The sequence below is a fragment of the Suricata suricatta genome, chromosome 12, assembly GCF_006229205.1.
Source record: "Suricata suricatta isolate VVHF042 chromosome 12, meerkat_22Aug2017_6uvM2_HiC, whole genome shotgun sequence".
NCBI classification, from domain to species: Eukaryota; Metazoa; Chordata; class Mammalia; order Carnivora; family Herpestidae; genus Suricata; species Suricata suricatta.
In genome coordinates, this window is record NC_043711.1 from 52,674,711 (window position 1) to 52,694,012 (window position 19,302).

Here is a 19,302-nt window from a genome sequence, read left to right on the forward strand (position 1 = left end):
ATCCCAACTCCCTTTCTCCCCTACCGCCCATCTGACCACCAAGGAAACTGCCTGTGTTTCAGGCTACCTGCATATCTAACATCAGGCCTGTTAACCTCTTTAAACCTCTGCTGTTTGCTCTGGGAAATGGGCATAATGGCAGCATCTGTGTATCCTGGGCTACTGAGCAGACTGAACCACAGAACAAGGGGAAGGGGCTGAGTACAGAGCCGGGTATGCCAGCCATCGTTGTTTTTTTCTGTTCTCATTACCTCCAGGTCCCATTTGCCTCATCGTGCTCCATTATGCCCCGAAGGGCAAGACAGCCTCACACAGGGCCAAGTGCACGGGGCTGGTCCAGCTTGTCTGCCTGCACAGCCAAGCTTCAGGTTCACAAGGCGACCACAACCACGTCTGTCTTGCTTCCAGTGTTTACACCCCCCACCGTAATGTGTGAGGGATGAATGAACTAGCAGGTCTGCATTCCAGTTTCAACCCTGCTAGGACTGGATGACCTTGTGTGAGTCACTTAACCTCCCTGTGCCTCCATTTCCACACCTGTTCATGTCACCTACTCTATAGGAAGAAATATGTCTCACCTGGCACAAAGCTGGTGCCTAAATAAACGGCAGTGAGCACTGCAGAGATTATGATATAAAATTACAGGCACACTGTCAGGAGATAGAGAAACTCCCCCCACCCCCAATTTGGTTTTTTTACGTAGCCCTCCTGCCGTTTTAGACTGATTTGCTTATTGTCTGCTCCTCATACACCTACCACTCCCATTCCCCCCTGAAATATAAATTCCTTGAAGCTAAGCACTCTGTCATGTTCCCCATTGGGTCCCCAAGGCCTGACACATAGTAGGTACTCAGTAAATTCCGTTGCGTTCATGAATGAATAAATGAATAAAAGCTCCAAACAGTGGCCAACAATCGCATGACCTTTATTTAGGGTTTATTTGCCAGGCTCCCGCGGCTAGACACTTTGGAAAAGTATGCTCACCTATTCCTCAGGAAAACAACCTCAACTGAGAGGTTCAGAGAGGGTGGGGAGCAGTGGCGAACTCAGCCCAAGCAGCCTGCTTCCTCCAGCGTATCAGCACAGAGTTAGCCAGAGGCTGGGGGTTTTGATGGGGGCTTTGGGTTCAAGGAGAAGGGCTGAAAGTAACATCTGTTGAGCCCCTACTATGTGCTAGACCCACACTTGGCTCTCTGTATTTCCCAACAGCCCCATTGGGCTGCAATTCTCTGCAATTTTACAGATGAGGGAACTGAGGCTCTGAGAGGGGACAGTGATTCACTAAGGCCATCCACCTACAAACTGGCCAGAACTGGGATTCTAGACCCAAATGTTGTTTCTCAGCCCCACCCCCCTCTATTCCTGGCTCCTCATTGCCTCTGGAAGCCCTTGGTTAAGAGAAATTCTTTTGGCTTGAGGCAGAGACGCTTATCAAAATGCCTTTATTTCTGTCAAGAGATGCCTTCAGTTATCAGTTAAAACACATCAGCAAACAATTTATAAGCCCCATTCAAATCAGATGGCTTGCTAAGCTACAAACAGGTTTTGATGGCAGGAAGAAGGCAGAAAAGGATTCCAGAATCTTAAAATCTCTGGCTCTTAGGGTGAGAGGCCATGTTACACCCCATCCATCCCAGGTGAGTAACAACGCCTTGATTTATCAGTGGGAAAACTGAGGCCCCGAAGAGTGACCTGCCCAGGCAGAGCCAGGTTGCAAATTTCCAGGTCACATGCTATCTCCAACCACTCAGGGGCAATGCCCTCGACCCTGGCCATGCTCAGGGCTCCCAGGACACCCCCTGTTCTCAGTTGCTTGGGTGATTTCCTGAATGCCACCTCATTAGTCTCTTTTGAGACATCTGCAAGAGTGAGTGCTTCTAGGGTGTCTGTTGACATCCTATGCCCAGTGGCGTAGTTCATCATAAGCAGGGCAAAGTCATAAATGCTTATTATTTGAGAGGCTCTTTCCAAGCACTCAGTACAGATCAACTCAATCCTGGCAACTGCCATATGAGGTAGGGACCATTTTACAGATGGAGAAACTGAGGCCAGAGAGGTGATGCAACCTGGCTCAGCTCCGGAGGCCAGCTCACTCTCCTGCCTCAAGTTCACGACACCCACTCAGTCCTCTTGACCCGGACAACCCAGGCTCTTCCCTGGATCTCCCCCATGGAGCCCGCGAGCAGCCCACGCTGGGCTTGGCCACGCGCCCTGCAGAACAGACCTACCCCTCGCTGCCTGGACCATCTACCTGCCCCGCCTGCCCACGAACAGAGGAAGGACCTCCATCAAACCTCGGGGGCCAAGCCTGTGCCCTGTGCCACACGCAGCAGATATTTCTTAAGTGCCTGTCACATGACAGGCACCATGCTGGAGGCTGGGGTACCAAAAGGAGAGTTTTGGACATGGCCTTGCCTTCACAGGGGAGCAGACAGCATGATCACTTTGCTCCGGTGCAGCTGAGGACTCGGGAGGACACAAATCAGGTCAGTGCTGTGAGCCGCGGTGCGCAGGGTGATGCCTTTAGAGCTCAGCTCTCTGTGAGGAGAGGGGGCTCCGGGCCCAACCCACGTTGTGACCCTGATGGGGTAGAGCAGGGGGCAGAGGGGAGCCGGAGCTACCAAGGGCGGCGGAAGGTTCTGCTGGCTCCATCATCCTGCCCTGCACGGTGGCTCCACACATCCTCAGAATCAGAGAATAGACTCGCAGAGCCACAGACATAAACCCCATGGGTTCCTCCTGGGACAACAGGATTCACAGAGCCCAGGGGACTTGCCCAGAGTCACCAGCGACTCTGTGAGACCAGGGGGATGAGAACAAGGCTTTTTGCCTGGCTCCCAGCATGGGGTCCACACGCTCACCTCCCCCACATCCTCCCTCACTCTCAGGACACCCATACCTCCAGGTAAACCTTCCCTCCAGAAGCCCAGGTGGCCGGCTTCCGCTCAGAACTCGGATAGGATGGAGCCTATGCGCCCTTCCTCTCTACTCCTTATTCAGCTGGGGGACCCCGAGCAAGGGCTCTGCCTCCCCACATCTCAGCCCTCCCATCTGTGAAATGAGGAAGGACACTGCCAAGTTGCCATGAAGAATCAGTGCACCCTCTGTGTAAAAAGCCCCGGCCCCTAGAAGGTGCTCAGTAAAGCGTTATCACCGAGGTGAAAATGGGGAGCCTCGATGGTTCCCTCCGCACAGTCCAGCTCCATAACGATCCCGGTGGGTACAGAGGAAATAAACTGATGACCAAGCCTGCCCGAAAGATTCCATTCCACCGCCCTGGGCAGCCACTGTAAATGGTTTGCACCGGAATATTATCTGGGTGTATTTACGGTATCTTACTGGAAACCACAAAGTGCATTGTATTTTTTTTTCTTTTGCTATTTAAAGCCAATGGGTCAGAGAGTGAGCAATCTGCAGTGACACGGGCTGAAATATATGATGATTTGGAAAATATACAGATGGAAAAAGGTTGCTTTTGCCAGTCCTGTGGCACGGCAGCTCAGCCCTTCTGGGCTCAGAATGCCACATCTGGCTGTCTCCATGCAGAGGAACTAGAGAGCCTCTCAAACAACCGGAAGAACTGTGGTTGCTGGGAGTTAATGTCTGGGCTGAGCCTGGCTAAGAAAAAAAGGCCCTTAGAGCTGGAAACTGGGGGAGAGGTGTGTGCAGGCCCCCAGACCCCACCCTTTTCTCCTGCCTCATTTCACCTAAGAGTCTCTCTTCTCACTGGGCAAAGCCAGAACATACTGCTGACCATCCACGAAGGGTCGACATCGGCCCCTTCTTGCCTCCACACCTTTGCGTGCCCTGTTCCTTCAGCCTGGACATGTTCTTCCCATCTGCTTGGTGAGAGGCAGCTTAGCCAAGTGTTTTCAAAGCAGGGCCCTGGAGGCTGATAAATCCGGGTTCACGTCCTAGTTCCACTTCCCAGTAGCAGGACCGTGGAGGAATTCATTGACCTCTCAACGCCTCAGTTTCCTCCTTTGTAAGTTGGGAATATAATCACCTCCCAAGGTCACTTGGATGGTTAAAAAACCAAACCACCTGACAGAATCCATCCATACCTGGTAAGGGATCAATAAACAGTAGCTCTTATAAGATGCGTTATTGGTTAACCAGCTCCAGTGTCCCCTCTCTGTGGGGCTTCCCTGACATCCCTCCCTCAGCTAAGGTGGTCCAGCACCTCAGCTCTCCTTACTTTGTATTGGATTGAATTCTATCTCTTCCCACTAGATCGTGGGGAGCTGGATTATTTATCTGTGAAGCCTTCATAGTTGAATGAGTGAATGACAGTGTGCGTAAAGGCGTGTAAGCATGTGTGTATGTGTGTGTGTGTGTGTGTCTGTCTGTCTGTCCACCATATGAAAGCTGGAAAGAGAACTTTATAACAAAAGACTCATCTCAAAGAATAGTGTCAGGAGAGCTAAAACCCAGGATGAACTGAGGCTTGCAAAAAAAATGCAAAGGAGACAAAAAGTCCTTTGTGAGCTGCGTTCTAAGCAAGAATAGGGAAAGAATAGGTCTTTCGCTCAGGCAAGATGGTGCATTGTTAAGAAACGGCAGAGAGAAAGTGGAGCTGGTCTGCCCCTTGCTTCTGTCTCTCTCACTCACAGGAAAGGCCTCGAACCCATCCTCCCAAGCAGTCATTAGCCCACCAGATATGTGCTTGGGCTGTTTTCACAGCCCAAAATGGGTAAAAAGATGAGCCATTCCCAGCCGAGGGAATCTAGGCCCCAGAAGGTCACCCCGCTCTAAAGAAGTGGGGACAAATGCCACAGGGACGAAAGCCCAGAAATGCATTAAAGTCACTGGGTGTGCATTAAAGTCACACAGGAGGGTGGTACTCCCCTCCCAGGGCCCGAATCCTAGGTCATCTGTGCCCATCCCTGGAAAAATTCCGGGGGGGAAGTACCAAACAGGAGGTCGTGAGTATCTGGAAAAGAATGCAGCCGTCCTGCGTGTCGGGAAATCACCATTTCTTTGTTGACAATAATGCTGGGGACAGAGCAAATTTCTATATGTGCTAAGAATGTGATTATCTTCCCACATCCTGTCTCTCCCCTGACACAGGGAAAGAAATTCTTCTGACAGCTCCCCTCCCAGGCAAAGCCCTGCTGGATTGATTCATGCCCACCTCTCTCTGCAGCCTCTCTCTGCCCTCCCTCCCCCACACCCAGATCACACTCTGAACCCCCCTCCCCACCTCTGCTGGCTCCCGGGCTGGGTCACACCTGTAAGCCTACCCTGACTGCTTCTCCCCTGACTGGCTCCTTCCCCCCTCGAGTGTGGACCAGCCCATCACAGATGGCCCCTGCAGGCTACCCACCTGATGCCCTCTCCTCTCCTATCAGATTCCAGGGCACAATTCAGCTCTGATGCTGCTGTCTGTCCTCACCAAAGTGTGAGCATGCTGAGGGCAGAGCCAGTTCACAGAAGATTCTAGCAAATATCTGTGGGACACATAAATGGACGAGTGGCAGACACGCGATGAGGCAGGGGGAGCTTTCGGTGTGTGATCCCATAAGCATTTACGTTCTACAGATTCAACCAAAAGCACCCAAGGAAAAATAAATAAAAACACTGTGTGTATGGGAATGTTGATTGGTGCTGCTACTGTGAAAACGGGTATGGAGGTTCCTCAAAGATGTAAAAATAGGATGATCATATGATCCAGCAATCCCACTTCTGGGTACATACCCAGAGGAAACAAAATCACTCTCTTGGAAAGACACCTGCACCCACTGCTCACAACGGCATTACTTACAACAGCCCAGGTGTGGAAACAACTTCAGGGTTCCTCAGTGGATGAACGGATAAAGAAAACGTCATATGTGTATATATATAATGTGATATATACACATGTCATATATAGAGATGTGATATATATGTGTCATATATATGTGAGACATACACATGTGACATATATAAATGTGATATATAACACATGATATATAAACATATATATTCTGTGATATATACATATGTGATATATAGATGTGATATATATAACATGATATATAAACATCAATATATAATGTGACATATACACACATGATATATATAGATATGATACATATAACATGATATATAAACATCATATATATATTATGTGATATATACACATGTGATATATATAAGTGTCATATATAAACATCATATATATAATGTGATATATACATGTGATATGCATGTGTGTATATAAATGTCATATATGTGATATATACATGTGATATATATAAAGTGAAAAATGTTATGTATAAACATGATATATATATGCACACACATATACACACACATATATGCATATATGTGATGGAATATTATTCAGCCATCAAAAAGAAGGGACCCCCTGCTATGTGTGACAACATAGATGGTCTTTGAGGACATTATGCTAAGTGAGATAAGTCAGAGAAAGATAGATAGTGTGTGATCTCACTTATATGGGGAAGCAAAAGATGAGAGAGAACTAATAGGTATACTTGTATTTTAGACACATACTCTTCATTCTATACTGTGTGTTACTATGTATATATTATCATTCATATGAATGTTTTACTGTAACAAACAAGGGTTTCTGAATTTCATGGCTTATGGAAGGAACTTTCAAGGGTAATGCTGACTAGAATACGTTTCACCGTGCATGTCAGTGTCAGAAGCTAGGACACGCCTCTGCTAGGCCACCCAAGTCACTCACTGACTTGAGTGCAAGTGAATATAATAGGTCAATTCCCTGGTTAGTCTGAAGCCCATGTCATGAGCCTCATCAATCTGTGAGAGTCTCCAGAGTGGTGTTTCTTGTGGGTCGAGGGGGGCGGGGTGCCTCTGCAGAGCAATTGCACCAGACGGTCAGTGAGTCCAAGGTCAGGGATGAGTGAACCCTGCAGGAAAGCCTGCTCAAGCTGCTCTCTTGTCTGTAACACTTTTCAGAGCCTTTAATATGCTGGTAGGCATTCTGGCCCCCTAAGTAGGAAAGCATAGCTTTCTGAGTTCCTCAATTTATCATCCAGGGAATCCTCCTTGGTTTCTCCAGAGATGCTGGTGGAGGAGGGAGGGGGTGGACAGTACCGTTCTGCTGAACAGATCCTGGGAACAGGTCTTTTTGAATCATGCCGTGGGGAAGGGGTCTTCCCTAGGCCTTGGCCTAACTGGTATCTTTCCCTGCTTTGAAGCCAATGCAAAGGTGGAAGGGAGAAACAACAGGATGCCAGGTTAAATGGATTCAAATGAAAATGTGCGGGAAAGGATGCTCACACAACAGAGGGAACAGTGCTTCCTGTGTGTCAGGTGCGGCCAACCTGGGAGTCAGAAGAAAAATGACATCTGGCCCTGTCCTCAAGGGCTCAGAGCAGCTGCTGGCACACAGCATAGAAAGGAGCTATGGGGTCATGCATTTCTTCAGGTGTGTCCTGAGCACCTACTGTGTGCCAGGCCCTGTGGGGGGGTGCAGGGAGTCCAGAAGAAGATGCTTGACAGACCTGGGTCCCATGGACACCCCCATAGCCAGGAAGAAGATTGATATTGGACACGTCTTTGCAAAAGTAAGCAATGTCCCTTCTGAGGGCAGAAAGTGCTGTAAAGACATCAGAACAGATTGACCAATCTCAGGGTGGACAGTCAAGGAAGGTCTTCTGGAAGAGGTGGCATTTGGGTGGAGACCGGCATGATGCTGGGGCAAGCAGTTTACCTGCCGCTACTTGACAGCGACTCCCTTTCACCCTTCTCCCTGCCCCAGTACCCACGGAGGCCCCATATCCTCTGGTGCCCATCTGTGGTCATCATGTCCTCCAAGTGCCAGGCACTATGTTAGAGGCCTCTGCTTCCTCACAGAGCTGCCATCTGGCCCAAGAGATGGATGATAACAACATCACAACTATGGTTTTCAGAGAACATCCTATGTGCCAGGCACAGTTCTGAATGTTTCATGGAGTCTAAATGATCTCAACCCATGGGTCACAGGAGCAGACACTATTACTATCACCGTGTGGTCAAGGTCCACCACTGGTAAGTTGGGAAGCCAGGAAAAGGACCAGCAGGCGGTCTCGGGGCTGAACTGTTATACAGTGCTCCACAAATGAGCAAACAGGGGAGTAGTGAAGTGATACGAATAATCGGACAAGGTAAGGGGGAGATAGGGATGGGTGGTGGACGCTACACAGGGGTGTCCTGAATGGAAGGACAAAAGAGCATTCTGGCAGAGGGGGCAAGCCAGGACAAAGGCTTTAAGATGGGAAGGGTTTTGGCATGCCTGAGGGTGGAAAGAAAGGCAGAGGGGCTGGAGTGGACAGGGGCTGGAGATGGAGTGGGGATGGGATCTGGGTGCAAGTCAGAGGGGTCTGTAAAGGACCAGGGGCCTGTCGGTATTTTATTCCCAGAGGAACAGGAAAGCACTGCAGGGTTTTACACAGGGGGGCTGCCATGATTAGAGCAATCCTGGGGAGATGCTATGCTGGGTGGGCGCGCGGCTGGGGGCAGGGGCACATGAGGAGTTCGATGCAGCTGTTTGGGCAACGACTCTCTAAAGATGGAGGTTTGGAACCAGGAGGTGGTGGTGGAGCTGGTGAGAAGTGGACAGACTGGCAGATACATTTCATAGGTAGAATCAAAATGGTGAGCTTAGATTCTCAATTGTACCAGTAGCCTCTCCCCATTCTTCTCCATTCTTCACCAAGAATAAAAACCAATGCATGCATCCCGAATTCCTTGAGCTCATCTTCATCTGAGGTGGGCACGTGAGCCACCTGGGAGGGGCAAAGAGATACCTTCTGATGGCCCCAATCTACAGGTGCCAGGGTTTTAAATCCTGCACAATGTTGCCATCAGGCAAGGCGGGCCACGTGACTCCCTCATTCTGCAGATGGGCAGACAGAGATAGGAGAGGTAAGGTACTCTCTCAGAGTCCTCAGCAACGTAGTGGTGGGGCTGGGATGGAAACCCAGCCGTGTGACTTTGACCCCAGTGCTCACGTGGCTGCCACGTGGCCCAGCAATAAGACAAGTTTCTCAAATGCGTGGCAGCTTTGAGAATCTCAAATCTGGCAGGCTTACAGGAAGGGAAGAATCTCCCGACATCAGGGAACTCACTGCCTATCTCAGCCACAAAACAGCCATGTGACTTTGGTCAGCCTCCGCCTCACTCAAAGCCTGAGATGAAGATAGACAGACCTCCTATCAGGGGGCAGATGAGGCTATACATGAGGAAGGGCAATCACAGTGCCTGGTTCTCATGGATCCTCAATGAAAAGACAAAAGAGTGAACCCCATGAGAGCCACCATAGCCTGGGGTGCCACCTGACCCAGCCTCAATCCCCTGCACCATGACCCAGTACTACTACCATCATGGTCAAACCTGAGGCAAGAACACACAACTGGATGGAAAAATGGGTAAAAAGCATGAACAGGCAACTCGCAGAAGAATAAACATGTACAGGAAGAGGGTTCACTTCTCAGGAGAATGCAGGAGAATGCAAATCAAGGTGACAGTGAGAAAGCATTTTATACCTATTCCCTAGGCAAAAATGAAGTCTGGAGAATTCCAAGTGTTGGGGATCAACACTGCTGGCTGGCAGGAGTGGCACTGAGCACAATCACTGTGGAAATCAGGTTGACATTCATACCATGTGACTAGCAATTTCATTCCTCCGTATACACCCAAGAGAAACGCATGCACATGGGTCCTGGGAGACGTGAACAAGGAGGCATGTGGTGGCAATGTGACAACAAATGCTTAGAGGTGACCCAGACGCCCCATGACCAAAAGCATGGGAGCATAGATTGGGGTCTATTACCCCAGCTAAAATGAATCAACAATAGCTAAAGGAACAATGTGGATGGGTTTTATTACTAGTGAGTGAAAAAAATAAATTCCAAAAGATTTCATATAGGATGATGTAATTTCTTTATAAAATGAAATAGAACTAAAACCAAATAATTTAATTCTGGGGACTATATCAATATGATAAGACAGACATAAACAAGCAAGGAATGGGAAACCCATGATTCAGGATAAAGTATGGCTTGGTGGGAAGATGCAGGAGGTGCACAGGTGACGCTCACAGGGGTGGATGTAAGTTACCCATTCTTGTTCTAGACGTTGTGTTGGGTGGTGGATTCAAGGGGCGTTCACTGGATTATTTCAGAAAAGGAAAATTCTGAAGGGGGAGGAGTGAATGCCTTCTTAAGTCCCCAGGGGCCACACAGAGTAGCAGTTGATAAAACCAGTGTGGAACCACTATTGTGGCTGCCAATATTGTGGATTCCAATAATCCCTGGCATTCAAGACCCCTGAATAGCTGGCCTGCAATCTCATCCGAGACTTCTGACCCCCCCAACTCTTGAGGCTACAGAGCCTTGTCCAAGATCTTAGCAAGCCAATGTCCATGTCTTTGCCCCACGGTTCCCTCTGCCAGGGATCCCATCCATTGGTGAAATTCTTCCTATCCTTGAAGACCCGGAACAAGGGTCATCTTCACGTCCAGTGATGTCTCACCTCTGAGCACCCACCACGCCCTCTATGCCTTTCCCTAAACCATGGACCATTCTACAACCGGGTTGCTCATTGTTATGGACTGAGTTCTGTCCTCCCCAAAATCAATGTGTTGCAATTCTAACTCCTAGTATTTCAGAATATGACAAAGGATAAGATGTATTTGAAGGTATGGCCTTTAAAGCAGTAATTAAGTTAAAATGAGGCCATTATGGTGGGTCCTAATCCAATCTGACAAGTGTCCTTGTAAGAAGAGGAGATTAGGACACCCCTTAGAGATATCAAGGGGCCTGCGCACAGGGGAAAGATCATGTGAGGACACAGTAAGACAACAGCCATCTGCAAGCTAAGGAGGGAGGCCTCGAAAGAAATCAGACCTGCTGACACCTTGATCTTGGACTTCCGGCCTGTAGATCTATGACAAGAGAAACATCTGTGCCTAAGCGCCCAGCCTGTGTTCTTTGTTACAGCAGCCCCAGCTGGTTAATGGACCCGTGAGCCGAGCCACTCCCCTGGGAGATGGTCTAGGTGGGGCTCTCAGGCCTGGCCAACAAAATCACTGCTGCCCTTAGCCACTGTGATTGGTTTGGGATGAACACATGACCAAAAGTCAAGCCCTGGTAGCTGATCCAGGCAGGATGACCCTTGGGACTTTTGTAGGTGCAGTCAGAGAAAGGCTAAAGCCCTTCCTTGCAGTTCTATAACCTGGGAGCTGTGGTGACGGCACTTGAACAGTCATCTTGCCTCCCCATGAGGCATTTCTGGCATTGGTAGAGGCCAGCACCACCTCTGGTTCAAGCCAGTCAAAACTCAGCACCATCCCTGCCTTTCCAGTGACTTGGGTGGACATAAATTCCCCTTTTCACCTGAGGTGGCTCGAACTGGGTTTCAGTTTGTAACATCCTAGAGGCCTTTGCTTCACACCCCTGACCCTCTCCTGAGATCTATACAGTAAAATCTGGAACATCCAGAAGGGGAGACAAAGGCGTGAGAAGGAGGCTGAGGAGGTGGTGGAAGGTGAGCCTTTTGGTCCCAGTCTCAGCATGGGATGGAGAACTATGCTGGGGGGGGGCGTAGGGGGGGCAGGGGAGTGGGGGATTGGGTGGGGGGGTGGAGCTTCCCACTCCAGTATCAGCTTTCCCCTTCCTTCTCATTCACAGATCCTTAGCTGGTCTCATAGCTACTCTGAATAAAAGACCACATTTCCCAGCTTCCCTTGCAGCTAGGCGTGGTTATATGACTGAGTTGTGGCCAATGAGATGGAAGCAGAAGTATGGAGGGGGTGGGCCAGGAGGCTTCTGGGAAGTCTCTTCAAAGGCAGTGTTTCCTGCCATCCAGACTGTGGTCTTGATGGCCAGAGCCTCCAAAGGCAAGGACTACACTCTCGATGCCTCACCTACAAGGCAGCCTGTTGGCTGGTCATTGCTAGGAGGAGGCAACCCCATGAGGGTGAGAGCACGGAGGAAGAGCCCAGAAAGACAAACTCCAAGGCTTGCTGCTTGCTGTCTTTAAGCAGGTCCCAGGGGGGCAGGAGATGGCAGAAAAACCACAGGTGCTGACAGAAGGCTCCCAGGATAGGGATTTCAGCAACCTAAATTGGAGTCCTGGTGTTGATGCCACCCCGTGGTGTGAGCAAGGAGTGACCCACCCTCTCTCTGGGCCTCAGTTCTCCACCTGAAAAGTCCGCCCTGAGGTTGGGAAGAGGGAGAAGGAAGGGCAAGTGGTGCAAGGCAACATTCTAACCCTGAAGATGTCAGAAAGGGCACGCGGGTGGAGAGAAGCTCCACAAGAGGCCGACACGCCCCCTGCCACCCTCCCCGTGGAGCTGTGCTCCTTCCCACTCAAGTGTGAGTTATCAAGGGCCAACAGAAGATCATGACAAAACAAGACCTGCTTAGGACCAAGATGATACTGTTCTTCCTTCCAAGAAGGAGGAAGGAAACATCCAGTGGTGACTGTGACAGGGGACCCCCAGTCCTCATTGACCCGGCATCCCCAACAGGTGAGGAATATTCAGACAGTGCCGAGGGCTTGGTGGATGGGCTGGAGCTTCATAGTGAGCAGGGACTTCACACCCCCCTGACCAAGGGAGGCCCTGGGTGGCCTGGCTGCTGGGAGGGAGAGATGCATGCAGAGAGCAGGGGCTCCAGGGTGCTGCCTGTGAGAAAGGATCTGAGGCAGAAGGAACTGCAGTGCTGGGGCTCCAGAGCAGGACCCAGTGTGCTGTGTGTTGGAGACAGGACAGGCCCTGGAAGGCAAGGGGCAAGCGGGGGGCAGATGGGGGGCAGACATCAGCAGCATTTTGAGACAAGAAGAAGCCTCCATGGAGTGTTAAGTAGAGAAATGACATGATCTGCTTTTCATTTACAAGGGAGGACCCTGCCTGCAGGAAGGTCTGAGGGAATGATGGGGGCAGCTGGGAGCCCTTCGGTGTGACCTTAGGGGGAGAATGTAAGGACCCAGAAAGATAGCTGGATGTGGGATGGATCTCTTCAGTGTCCACAACCTGCTGATGTTGGGGCTGAGGAGAGAGGGAGAATCAGGGGTGCCTTCAGAGCAGTCCAGAAGGCCGGCCGAACCACTCCCCCCCAAAGACACGTGAGGCCGACTCACTTTCAGGGATGTTCACAGCTTAGCAGCAAGCCCACTCGTGTTCCTGCCCCCCTAGTCCAGACACATCCAAGCAAGACACACAACATGGCCATTTCAAGTGTGGGGGCTTCCCAATGACCAGACGCCAAAAACCACCAGGCTTTTGTCACAGTTGCTTTGAAAACCAAATGTGTGGCCTGACACTTTGTGTGTGTGCGCGCGCGCGTGGTGCACATGCATGCCGGTGTATGCATGTTCAACCAACCCACAACTCCCACCAATCGCGAATTACAAATTCAAATGCCCAACATGGTCTGGTGAGTCATACAAGGGGCCTCAGTGGTAACAGGGAGTGGTGGGGACCGTAGCAGTGACCGGACTGCCCTGGCTCCATGTAAAGAAACTGCATTCTCAGCTTGACCCCATTATAACTATATACACGCATTTATAAGTTATCAGTAGATCTGCCGATTTTTTAAAAGAAGCTATAAATTCCTATTTTTTGGTGAAATAGTTATTTTATTTTTTTAATTGGTCTTGAACTGAAAGAAACAGCAGTGCCATATCAGCCAGTCAGAATTTAGGCCACTGGTTTCTGTTTTTCAACTTGGCCATAAATGGTTGGGGTGGTCTGGATTCAAATTAGAGGTGGCCCCCACCGGGACATCTGAATTCAAGCTGTGACACCTGCAGACCCCATATTAGGGAGCATTCCCACACAGGGCAGGTGCGAGGGTCCTAGAGGGCTCCCGCGGCCTGTGAGACCTGGCCTACGGTGTCCGGTGAGCACATACCCACTTTGAGCTCCTTTCCGAAGACGGTGCGCTCCCCCAGTGCGGAGCAGTTCCAGCGGCCATTGCGGAACTGAAACTGACACTCGTCCAGGCCCATTTGTGAGCCTTCTCCTATGACGATGATGGCGTCGGGGCGGCTCTGGCAGATCGCCCGCTGTCTGGGAGCCAGGCCTGGGATCTTGTTACAGATGATGCTCGCGCCCAGAGCTACCACCGAGGAGAAGCCGCTGGAGCAGGGGACACAGAGAGATGGAGTGTTAGCCCAGCAAGGTGGAGGGCAAGGCCTGCAAGCCCTCCCAAGGTGTCTGGCCCTGGCGGCACCCCCCCCACCCCGCCTGCCCCCTGCTGCTCCCAGCAAGGGTCCCAGCTTTTTGATACTGCACCTCCAACCCACATTTATTCCTTCTTTTATGCCCTATCAGTACTTTTGTAATATGTATATTCAATATCAGTGAGGCTTGACTTCCTTTTAAGATACACACAAAAAAATGACATACGTGACAAACATAATGTGCACAAAGTAAGTTGCCCTCATAGTCATGGTTGGGTTCAATTGAGATGAAATTTAAAATTATGCGAAATAAAACCCAATATGGTTTAGGAATCCTCTCTGGATGGTAAAGCTGCAAAGGCGAGCCAGGGAATGGTGACCATGAAGTTTCAGGCAGCATGCCTTTGGGTGGTTGTCGGCACACAGACATGCATTTGAAAAGAAAAAAAGCAACCCCTGGGGCACCTGGTGGCTCAGTCAGTTAAGTATCTGTCATGATGTCATGGTCCGTGTGTTCGAGCCCTGCGTTGGGCTCTGTGCTGACAGCTCAGAGCCTGGAGCCTGCTTCTGATTCTGTGTCTCCCGCTCTTTCTAACTGTCTGCCCCTCCGCTTCCCTCTCACTTTTTCTCTCTCTCCCTCAAATATTAACCTTAAAATAATTTTTTAAATTAAAAAAACCCCACCCAACTGCTTGTACATATTATATATACTCTCTGGTAAGTATGTACATGTTCTATTACAAAGAAAATCTTTAAAAAGTAATTGCAAATAGAAGTTCTAGTACTTTCTTCCCACACACCAGTGGAGCATGTGTATCCCAGTCCAGGCATGACCTGTCTAGAGGATGCCTATAGCAGAGCTGTAACACTTCCCATGTTCCTGACTCATTCTCTGCACAGGTACGTCTGGACTCCTACCAAGTGGCAGGCGCCATGCTGGGACAGAGGCAAAGGCCTTCCCTCCAGCAACTGTGGAAGGAAAGACACCCACTTGACAAATGAATAAAACGGACCATTTCAGACAGTGATGGGCACTCTGAGGAAAGTAAATGAAGGTACTGTGATGGCATCCGGGGGGGCCGCTTTAGCTAGGGTGGTCAAGGAGGGTCTCCCTGGGGAGGTGCAGCGCAGCAGGGCCTGAACGGCCAGGAGGCAGCCATGGGAAGGTCTGGGGAAGAGTAATCTGTGCAGAGGGAACAGCACATGCGAAGTTCTGGGAGGGACACAAGCTTGTTGCAGAAAGAACCCACAGAAGCTGATGCCTCAGGCTCCGGGAACGGGAGGGTCTGGGGAGAGGATCTGGTGGAGAGCTAGAATTTTCTCAAGTGCATCCAGAAGCACTGAAAGGCTGTAAGCAGGGAAGCTCACAGGACCCCTTCCCTCCAGCCCCATGGGGGAGAGGACTGTGGGGTGTTCGAGCAGGAGAAGGTAGAACAGACAGGTAAGAGGTAGGGTGGCTTAGCCTTGGCAACAGTGGGGGGGGGGGCTGCAGATAGAGCTGACCAAACCTGATGGAGCTGAGGGGAGGGATGGGGTAGGGTCTGAGGGAAAGACAGGCGTCAGAGTGACTCGTGGGTATCTGGCCTGAGGGTGGGGCCATTTCCTAATATCAAGATAACTCCAGACAGGCTCCAGTGGTAACCCTGATGGTACAGGTAGCCCTCCCTTTACACAAAGATGGTCCACACTCTGGATCTTTTAAAGAGAAGCCCTCACCCCTGATGCCTCACTCTGGTTATAATAATAAGAGCTTCCATTTATTGAAGGTCACTGCCAGCCCTGGGCGAAGTGCCTCACACTTTCCATCCTGGGGCTCAGCTACAGGAAGTTGTTCTAGAATTGGAATTTCTTAAAGCGAGCCTCTGTGTACCAATGGCACAGGAGATGAAGGGACCCCACTCCTTTCCAAGCACATAAGGGACCACTTCTGCCCTCCTTCCCTCCACTCCTGCCTCACACATGCCCTCTTCTTGCCTCAGGCCCTTTGTCCTTACCTATCCCCTTCCCTGGAATTTCTTTATCCCTTGAGATTCCCAGGCTTGGCCTCTTGCCATCATTCATGTGACCTCAAGGGACACCTTCCTTGACCACCCCAGCTAAGGGAACCTGCCTCCCCATCCCACCTCTCATAACTTTCCATCAGTCTCTGTTTTGTTTCCTTAATTCTCTTGATGACTTACGGTCTTCCGAAATGTTTTAATATATGTGTTAGGTTTTGCCCACTTCGTTCCCACTTGTCTTATTAGACTATGAGCTCTTTGGGGACACGGAGGCTGTCTGCTGGTGCACTAAATGGCTACTGAATGAATGATTTATCGAGCTTCAAAAATGCCACTCAGGATAAGTACCCATGGAGGACATAGCAGGTGCCCCACAAATGTGCGCGAATATCGAAGTGAACTTTTGCAACATCGCTACCCCGCCAAGGCAGTAAGGCAGGTGCAGCTGCACACATTAGATACACGGAAGCTTCCTGAACAGCCCTGGTGGGCAGGCGCCACCACATCCATTTCACATTATCTGATAACTGAGGGTCACAGCGATTGAGATCTGGAGGCTAGTGGGTCACGGGTCTGAAACTGGAGCCTGGGTAAAGACCCCGTCCATTCATCTTGGGCACTGAGAGCCAGCCTATTTGAAATGTCTGAGGAAGAGGTTGGCATAGATTGTCAAGCGGAGACGTTTTGGCCACAAGTCAGGAGGAACCTGTGACCCCCAGAGAATTCCTACACCAGCTGAGTATGATGCTATATTGGGGTCACAAACTCAGAAACAATAATCTAGCAGCTAAGAGGTCCGGCCTAGAGTGCCATCCAAGCTTCCTTCACTGACTAGCTGTGTGGTCTTGGGTGCGTTACATCCCCTTTCTGTACATCAGCTTCCCCATCACTAACATGAGGAAACTGATCATTAGTCCTCATCTCACAGCGTTGTTGTGAAAAGTAAAACATAGCGAGTACCAGGCACATAGTATGTACTCAGTAAGTATGCTGCTGTTGTGGTTTGTATTATTATTGGATTGGATCATTACAAGGGGATCGTGCTTGAGACAACTGAACTATCCACATTAACTGGGAATACCACAGATGCCCTATCATCAGCCCTGAGCAGGGAGAACCCAGTCACACCCTGGGAGCAGGAAGGCCTCTGAAGGTCCTTGGGACTTTACCCTTCTTGTCCATTTTACAGACGGATAACCCGAGCTCAGGGAGCAGTGGGGCTGGGCCAGATTCACCCTGCAGCTCCATCTTCTGACCTGGACCTCTCCCTGCCCCAAAGGGCGATTGTGGTGTTGAAGGCCAGCGCCATCCATAGCTCCCTCCCTCCCTACAGGGCAGCTGGGCCCCCTCAGGGCCAGTGAGGTCTCCAAGCTGGCGGGAGGTCCGGCGGGCGGGGCAGCCAGGGGAGGTTATTTTCTGTTGTTTTCCCTTTCTCTCCTTTCCCCGGTCCCTCCGCCCGCCCGTTTCTAATTAAAAAGAAGATAAAGCCTCACGCGGCCAGCGCCAATCAGCCCGACCGGCTTCCTGGATGCTGGATGCGCGCGGGGTGGCGGGGCGCGGGCCAAGATGAAGATTAAAGCAGGGAGAAAAAGAAAAGCCACCCAGACGCGGATGAATCAATAACACTTTAAACACACCCGCAGGCAGACAGAGCCCGGGCCCCGCAGCCACCTCTCCGCCTGCGGTCGCCTCTCGGTCCTCGGTCTCGGCTGGCGGCCGCCTCGTCCGCTCTGCGCGCACCTGCTCGCGGCGGCGGCCGTTCAACTTGCGACCGGAGACGCGGGGTGGGAAGAGGGGAGGAGTGGTTGTGGCAAAACACAAAGGCTCTGCCACACACACCCCCTCGCCGCCGCCCCCGCAGTCTGCCCCTTCCCCAAGCCGAGCGGCCTGGGGATGGGCGGGGGCAGTGCGGGGGGGGGGGGTCACTGCTGGAGGTGGGAAAAGCAGGTTGTGTGAAACCTGCCAAGGTGGCCCTTTCTTTAGCGCCAGAACCTCTATCAGTCCCTAAAGGCCCCCACCCCCGCCCCTCTGCTTCACAGGCATTATCTCCTAAGTACAAAGGGTGACTGGCCCTGCAATTGCCGCTCCGAGACGCATCCCTAGCCACCCCCTCCCACTTTCCAGCCGGAGCGCCGACTCAGGCCCCACCTCCACCGAAATGCCGGAGTGAAGCGGGGAGGGCTGCTCCGCAGGCGCGCCGGCGGACTCTGGTGCCCAGTTTAGGGGGCGGGGTGGCCCGCCTCTCTCTGGCGCTGGCTCTGCGAGCTTGTCTTTCTGGGTATCTAGGGCCATCTCTCGTCCTACCTTTGTGTGTGTTCTTTGGGGATGGGAGGAGCTGTCCCCTTGGCCTAGGAAAGGGCTCCCGGAGTATGAGGGTCCTTGGAAATCGGCTGGTGTCAGGGCTCTGAGCAGCGGTTTGTGTTTTTGCTAGCGAAGGACCCTCCCTCTAGGTACCTGTTCCCTGTTGCGCGGAACCAGCCCCGGCTGCCACCCCGGGACTGCCCTGTCTCCAGGAGTGGCTGTGCCCGCGTTTCTGTGTACAGAGTTCTTCTCGGGCTCCGGGGGCTGAGCTCCTTGGGAGCGGCTGTCGTTCTGGCTCCCGGCTCCTCCGGAGCTCCCGCAGGACCTGCTGTTCCCATGCCTGGGTCAGAAGTGTCCCTTAAAGGGGCTGACCCTTTGCAGCAGCTAGCTATCTTCGGAGACCGCCAAACCGGACCGTCCCTGCTGGTTGCCTCTGGTTCTCGGGGCTTCCAGACTCCGACATCCTCAGGATGGCCGAACCTCAAGGGGAGTCTCTAGAGCTGTGCGCGCCCCTGGGGCGCCCGCCTGCGGGGGGGCCTTTGTGCGTCCATGGCTCCCGCACCGCGCCCACCCAGCCGCCCCAAGGGGCCGAAGAAGTTGGTGGCGGGCCGCCGACCCCCCTCCCCAGGCCACACCAACTTTGCCGGGACACGTGTGCAGGAGATGCGAGCGGCCCTTACCCGATCCGGAGGTAGACCATGCCCAGGCTGAGAAAGAGGTGGCCCAGGCAGCGCCGCGCTTTCCGATTCATAGTCCCCGCTGGCCGCCGGGGCCGCGGCCCGGGCTGTGCTAATCCCGCGGGCCGGCCCCGGCGGGACTATCAACATAGCCTGCCCGGGAGGCGCGGGCCGAGGCGTCCCCG

General features: G+C 51.7%; 1 protein-coding gene across 1 annotated transcript in view; it reads right to left on the reverse strand.

Moving 5' to 3' along the window:
- The window catches only part of WNT7A (Wnt family member 7A), a 61,838-nt gene extending 42,542 nt beyond the window's left edge, over positions 1 to 19,296 (reverse strand). The window contains exons 1-2 of the mRNA XM_029917285.1: positions 19,121 to 19,296; positions 13,869 to 14,095 (exon numbers count right to left, since the gene is read on the reverse strand). Of these exons, the coding sequence (XP_029773145.1) occupies positions 13,869 to 14,095; positions 19,121 to 19,191 (298 nt within the window). The 5' untranslated portion in view covers positions 19,192 to 19,296. The remainder of the gene's footprint in view (positions 1 to 13,868; positions 14,096 to 19,120) is intronic.
- Positions 19,297 to 19,302: the final 6 nt, after the last annotated feature.